The sequence below is a fragment of the Carlito syrichta genome, unplaced genomic scaffold (assembly GCF_000164805.1).
Source record: "Carlito syrichta isolate Samal-C Ts95f unplaced genomic scaffold, Tarsius_syrichta-2.0.1 Scaffold308818, whole genome shotgun sequence".
In the NCBI taxonomy this organism is placed as follows: domain Eukaryota; kingdom Metazoa; phylum Chordata; class Mammalia; order Primates; family Tarsiidae; genus Carlito; species Carlito syrichta.
Window position 1 is genome coordinate 667,454 of NW_007252914.1, and position 7,809 is coordinate 675,262.

The 7,809-nt window shown below is 36.6% G+C and overlaps 1 protein-coding gene across 2 annotated transcripts in view; it reads right to left on the bottom strand.

Moving 5' to 3' along the window:
* AQR (aquarius intron-binding spliceosomal factor) overlaps positions 1 to 7,809 on the bottom strand; it is a 112,900-nt gene that overhangs the window by 65,089 nt on the left and 40,002 nt on the right. For both annotated transcript variants that reach the window (XM_008065890.2, XM_008065891.2), the window contains exon 14: positions 3,140 to 3,242. In XM_008065890.2, coding sequence (XP_008064081.1) covers positions 3,140 to 3,242 — 103 coding nt within the window. The remainder of the gene's footprint in view (positions 1 to 3,139; positions 3,243 to 7,809) is intronic.

Genomic DNA, 7,809 nt, shown 5'->3' on the forward strand with positions numbered 1-7,809 from the left:
TTTTTTGATTTATTGTAGAGATGAGGTCTCGCTGCCCAGGCAGGTCTCGAACCCGTGGGCTCAGGCAATCCACTCACCTCAGCCTCCCAAAGGCGCGGGATTACAGGCTGAGCCACCGAGCCCGGCAGCAGCATATTTTTTTAACCAAAATATTTTATGGAATAATAAGCTTCATGACTTTCAGTTATTATAGCACTTTAACAAGATTTTTCTTTTTCTTCTCCCATTTTTCTCTATAGATCAAAGACAAAAGAGGTCAATCAGACAGACTTGAGTTCAAATCCCAGCTCCTCTACTTAGGAGTAATATAAAAGCTGGGCAAATTACTTTAACCTTCCTGATCTTAGTTGCCTTTTCAGCAAAACAGATAAAGTGCCACTCACCTCCCAGGTTTCCTATGAAAATGAAATGGAATACGTAAAATAGTATCAAAGTCCCTGGTACATGCCAAGAGCTCAAAATCCATAGCTGTAATCCCAGCACTTTGTGAGGCTGAGGTGAGAGGATTGCCTGAGTCTAGAGGTTCAAGATCAGCCTGGGCAACTTGATGAGACCTTGTCTCTACAAAAAAATCAAAAAGTGAGTCAAGCACGGTAGTACTCGCCTGTAGTTCCAGCTACTTGGAAGGCTGAGGTGGAAGAATCGCCTGAGCCCAGCAAGTCGAGACTGCGGTGGCCATGAGTGTGTCACTGGGCAACTCCAGTCTGGGCAACAGAGTGAGACTTCAACTCAAAAAAAAAAAAAAAATCCATGGCACTTAATATTACTCCATGTAAGAAAAATACAGGAGACCTAAGTCCTGGATTATAGTTTTCATTTTTATGAAATGAAAGCTATATTATCTGGGGAAGTTATTGATCTGCCAGTCTCAGTCTCCTCCTTTGTAGACTGAGAAATGGGCTTGATCTCTATGTTCTCGTCCATGATGATCTGTATTTAATACTATAGTAATCTATCTCTAATGAAAATAAGTTCTTACCTAGTTATCAATTCTAAAATAATGCTATATTTTAGAAATGTATCAGTAAATATAGTATAATTTTAGAAAAAATATACTGTGATATCTAAACGATATGCATGTTTCAACTTTTTATTCATAATCTGGATATCAGAAGAATCCAAAATCTGAGAAATCCTTTAAAAAAGAAAGGAAACAAAACATAATGTTGTAGCACTATTAATTTAAAAAGTTATTTTCTTTTGCCATAACTCTTTAAATTTTAAGGATAAAATTCAAACTACAAGACCTTATAAAAGGTAGAGGATCACCTTATTACTCAAACCTATTTTCCATTAGAAGAATTCCTGTAACAAAGTCCTCATTTCTTTCTAGAATAAAGATTTATTAGTAATCCCCAAAACATGTCTCACGAAAGGTTTTACATTGTCAGTAAAATAGCACAAGAAATTTTTAGAAAGCACTTGCAGTCAGAGACAATAAGAAGTGATTTGTAAGAAGGACGGCAAAGATGGTAGTTCAAGCATATACTTTATGCAAGTAAATATATCAAAAAAGTATTTTCCATACTCGAATTAATTTCAAGTGCTTACCAAAAATTTCTCCCCAAATGGCACTTAAACACCTGCCACTAGGCTTAAAACACCTGCTCCAAATAACTCCCTGTCACTGTCCACAAAACTAGCACACCATCTTCTTTCCTGCAGTGAGGAATTGTATTTTATATCCTATAATAAAAGTATTAACTTCGTAAATAAATCACAAAACAGTGTGTCTAATATGGCTCCACATATAAGAAAAATGTATATACACATCAACACAGTGTTTGTTTAGGTGCAATACATTCCTGAAACATGAAAAGCTACTAATCCATCTACAGCAGTCAAGAAACAAAAAATTTAAAACTACTATTTTTTTTTTTTATTCAGCAGATTGGCAAAATGGAAAGACTGATAACATCCAATGCTGGCAAAAGCTTAGGAAGACATACTTTACTACATTGTTGATGAGAATATATACCTTGTGGAGGATAATTTGGCAGCATCTTTTACATATAAAATAAGCACACACTTCAATCAAATAATCTCACTGCTAGGCATCACTCCTAAGTGTCTACATATGGGCACAAAGAGGCATACACAAGGATTGCATCATTATTTGTAAATGTGAAAACTGCCAACAACCTATATAATGGGGTATGGTTAAATTCTCTCTATTTTGTGAAATACTATGCTTAAGTTAAAAATAAGGTACAGACATATACCATACAAATAACAAACCAAAAGTATAATATTAAATGGGATTTAAAAAAAGCAAGCTGCAGAAGAATATAGCATGACTCAATCTATGTTTGTAAAATATACACACAAAACTGAATTCCTGTATTGTGTGTACTTTTATGTAAATGAATTAAATTCTAGAAGGACTTGAGTTTTGATATATTTTTGCATTACTATTACAAAATGTACTCATGCATTACTTATATAATTAAACTAAATTAAATAAATTAAAACCATAATTCTTTAAAAATCTGGAAGAGTATATGTGAAAGTGTTAACACTGTCTACCTTTGGACAGTAGGAGTCTGAAGGGGATAAGATTTCCACTTTTCAATCTCAAATACTTCTGTACTGTTTTATTTATAAAATCACATATTCCTTTAAATTAAAAAGCTAATGCAAAAAAACTCTGAAAGAAAAGTATTAATTTAGACACTGAAGCTCCTCATTTCCAAAAATGATTGAAAAATCTTAGAAGAAAGCATATATTTCTAAGCATCTCTAAGATTTATCTAGTGATAAATGATCACTTTATATTTATTGCATGTGTGTGTATAACTGTGACCTCCTTAAAGGCAGGAATGGTGTCAGTTATTTGTTTCACATGTATCCCCAAAGACTGAATCCCGCGTCTGACACAGAAGCTTATAAATGCTTGCTAATAAATGCTTGTTAATAGAATAACTTATGCCATAAAGCAGCTTTAAGAGATAACAAATGTGAGAAAACCTCAAAAGGTGAGAAAACAAATCTGACAAAATCAATGATACAATTTCAAAAACAGATGGGAATTATCTACCAAATCTTTAGCCCACAAAAAATCTTCATACTTACATCTTTATGAATGATTTTAAAAGGCAGGGAAAACCACATGCAAAATTGAGAGAACATTAATATTTACCAGCAATTCTAGAAGAAATTCTTTATCAAAAGTTGTGTCTTCATTTTTAGGGAGGGTTGGCAACAAGCAGAGGTATGATGCCACCTGGTGGAGTGTGTTTGAACTGCAGAATAAAAATATTTAGAATATTTTATTTACAGCTACTTTACTTTTGAAACATGCAATTTTTAAAAAAGATAATCTTTTTAAAAAGATAATCCTATGACATGGGCTGCAAATATCAAAAGACAGCAACAACAACTAAAACTTTAGGGCAATCTCTTCGGGTCCCTTCCCACTGTGGGGGCTTTTCTGTCCTCTTAATAAATCCTGCTTAACAAAACAAAACAAAACAAAAACCCTAAACTTAACCTTTAATGTTTAAAGTGTTCTCTGCAAACCTCTCATGGTACCTGGGATCCTTCCAGGGAGACTACAAGAATAACACTTTAACATTAATATTAATACTAACACATTGTTTTTTACTGCTTTTATATATACACTGATGGTACAAAAACAACGGTGGGTAAAACTGCTGGCAAGAATCTAGGCAGTGGCACCAACCTGTACTATACGTAGTCATAGTGTTCCTCACTTCTACATGCAGGTTAAAAAAAGTTTTATTTAAAAATGTCCTTGATGGAGCAGTAAAAGTTATTAATGCTATTATATTTGAACTGAATACTCGTTTCTTAAAAATACCGTGTGACAAAATGGGAAATACATATTTTGCACACAGTCTTTCCTTGAAAAAGAATGACTGACAAACTATCCTTATCAGGTCTTGCTCAAATGGCAATTTGTTTCAAATTTGAATGAAATAAGCCTGTAACTTCAAGGAAAATAAGGGTCAGTGTTTGTTAGCAATGATAACATTTGAACACATTTGCCACTGTGAGCTTCACAGCTTTCCACTTAGTTTCATCAATCCCTCCCCCAAAGCCCACATGTCACTTTTTATCAAACCTTCCTCTCCATCCTAGGCCCTCACAACCACTAATCTGTTTTCAATCTGTCATTTCATCTTTTCCAGATCAAATAAATGGAATCACACTTTAGGTCGCTTTTTGACAATGGTTGCTTTCATGTAGCATAATGCATTTGAGATTCACGCACACTGTAATGTGTATCTGGTGTTGGATGCTTTATTCCATTATATGTCTATACCACATTGTGTTTACTGATTCAACAGTGAAGGATAATTGTGTTTTCCTGTTTTTGAGACAATTATGGATAAAGCCAGTATATGCATTTTTGTACAGATTTTGTGTGAACGTAAGTTTTCAGTTCTCTTGAGTATATCTGTGAGTGGGGAACACTGGATCATAATGTAAATGCATGTTTAACTTGACAAGAAAATGTCAAATTTTTCCAAAGTAGCTATTCCATTTTGAATTTCCACCAGCAATGTATGAGAATTCTAGCTGTTTCACATCTTTGCCAAGAGTCAATAGTTTTTTTTTTAAACAATTCTAAAATGTACGTGTATAGTAATATCTTGTTATAATTAAAATTTGCCATTTCTCCAATGACTAAAGATATTAAGCATCTCTCCATGGGCTCATTGATAGCTATCTTCTTCGGTGAAGTGTCTGTTCAAAACTTTTGCCATTTTTTATCAAGTTGTTTTCTTACTACAGTAGTCTCCTCTTATCCATGGTTTCACTTGCCATGAGTTTTAGTTATCCATGGTTGACCACAGTCTGGAAACAGGTGAGTATAGTACAATAAGATATTTTGAGAGGGACCACATTCACCTAAGTTTTATTACAGCATATTGTTTAAATTATTCTCTTTTATTATTAATTATTGTTAATCTCTTATTGTGCCTAATATATAAAAATTAAACTTTATCATAGGTATATACGTATAGGGTTCAATGGAAGTCTTGAAACATGTCTTCTGTGAAATGGGGGACTATTGTATCAGATGTTGTGACTTCTGGATACCATTCCTTCATCAGACATCTGTTTAGTTAACATTTCCTCCCAGTTTGTGGCTTGACTTTTCTTTTTTTTTTTGAGTTGGAGTCTCACTCTGTCACCCAGACTGGAGTGCAATGGCCGCTCCCGGCCACCGCAGCCTCGACCTGCTGGGCTCCAGTGATCCTTCTGCCTCAGTCTTTCGAGTAGCTGGAACTACAGGCGCGTACTACCACACCTGGCTAATTTTTGATTTATTGTAGAGATATGGTCTCGTCAAGTTGCCCAGGCGGGTCTCGAACCCATGGGATCAGGCAATCCATTCACCTCGACCTTCCAAAGTGCTAGAATTATAGGCTGAGCCACCGATCCCGGATGGCTTGACTTTTCATATTTGTTTTTTTGTTTTTGAGCTGGAGTCTCACTCCATCGCCCAGGCTGGAGTGCAGTGGCACACAGGCTCATGGCCACCCCAGTGTTGACCTGCTGGGTTCCAGCAATCCTTCCACCTCAGCCTTTCAAGTGGCCGGAACTACAGGCACATGCTACCATACCCAGCTAATTTTTGATTTACTGTAGAGTCGAGGGCTCGCCAAGTTGCCTGGGCTGGTCTCAAACCTCAGGCTTGGGCAATCCACTCACCTCGGCCTCCCAAAGTGCTGGGATTACAGGCTGAGCCACTGAGCCTGGCCCGACTTTTCATAGTCTTAAAGTCACCCTCCAAAGAGCAGAAGTTTTTTAATTATGATAAAGTCCAATTAATTTTTTTCACTATAGATTATGCTTTGATATTTAAAGAAACCTTTACAAAAACAACACTCCAAAGATTTTCTCCTATATTTCCTAGATGTTTTACTTTTGACATGTAGGTCTATAATGCATTTTGAATTAATTTGTATAGATAATGTGAGGCGTGAGTCAAGATTCATACTTTGCATATAGATGTTTAATTGTCCCAGTACCACTGTTGAAAAGGTTGCCTTTTCTCCACTAAGCTGCCTTGGTACATTAGTCAAAACTCAACTAATCATATATGTATAGTATATTTCTGGACATGAATGTATATGTCTATTCATTAATTCATTTTTGAGCCAAGGTCTCACTTGCCCAGGCTGGAATGCAGTGGCACAATCACAGCTCACCACAGCCTCAACCTCCTGGGGTCACGCAATCCTTCCATCTCAGCCTGCTGAGTAGCTGGGACAAGAGGTGTGCGCTATCACCTCCAGCTAATTTTTTTTTTAATATTTGGAGAGACGAAGTCTCGCTATATTGCCCAGGTTGGTCTCTAACTCCTGAGCTCAAGCAATTCTCCTACCTTGTCCTCTTAAAATGCTGGGAATACAGGTACAAGTCACTGCATCCAGTCATGTCCATCCATTTATCAATGCTGTAATTTCTTAATTGCTGTAGCTTTATAGTAAGCTTTGAAATTAGGTAGTAAAGATCCTCTTTGTTCTGTTCCAAAATGATTTTTGGCTATTTTAATTCCCTTACCTTTCCATATTATTCTTAGAATATGTTTGTCAGTTTCTATAAAATATCTTGCTAGAATTTTAACTGGAATTAACTTATATCTACAGATTAATTTGGGAAGGATTCACACCTTAACTGAGTCCTCTCATCCACGAGCAAAACGTATCTTTCAATTTTTCAAATTAATTCATTTTAATTACAGACTTCCTTGACATGGTTTCAGATTCCATTCTGTAACTAATTTTTAAGGATCACCAGAGCCCAGCAGGTCGAGGCTGCGGTGGCCGGGAGCGGCCACTGCACTCCAGTCCGGGCGACAGAATGAGACTCCAACTCAAAAAAACCCAAAAAAACCCCAAAAAAACTCTACCACTTAAGTTTTGATATAGTCTGAAAGAATAACCCCAATTATCTGATAAAGCTATCAAAATACACTTTACTCTGTGGAAGGTCACATCTTCTTCATTTACTTCAGCCAAAACAATATTTCACAACAAACTGAATCCAGAAGCAGATCTGCAAATCCAGCTATCTCCAATTAAATCAGACATTAAAGAGATTCATAAAAATGTAAAACAATGATACTCTTCTCACCATGTATATTTTCATTTTGAAGAATACAGTTTTCAGTAACAATATGAATGCTAACATTTAACATATTTTAATTGATATTTTAAAATGAATAAATATTTGAAATCGTTCCAGGCTTTGTTTTTTTTAATATAGTAAATATAATAAATATAATTCACATAACTAAAAGTTCTTCAGGATCCTCAGTAATTTTTAAGAGTGTAAGAGTGGGCTGGGCTTGGTGGCTCAGCCTGTAATCCCAGCACTTTGGGAGGCCGAGGCAAGTGGATTGCTTGAGCCTACGGGCTCGAGACCAGCCCGGGCAACTTGGCAAGACCTCGTCTCTATGATAAAATAAAAACAGTCAGGTGTGGTAGCGCACGTCTGCAGTTCCGGTTACTCGGAAGGTTGAGGCGGAAGGATCGCTGGAGCCCAGAAGGTTGACACTAGAGTGGCCGTGAGCGTGCATCATGCCACTGCACTCCAGCCTGGGTGAAGGAGTGAGACTCTAACTCAAAAAAAAAAAAAAAAAGAGTGTAAAGTTCTATGGGTAAAAATAAATTCCCTGGATGGATTATGAAGTTAAATTCAATGTAAAAATGCAAATCTATAAATGTTTTAAAAATATAAGACAGGCGGAAGGATCGCCGGAGCCCAGCAGGTCGAGGCTGCGGTGGCCGGGAGCGGCCACTGCACTCCAGTCTGGGCGACAGAGGGAGACTC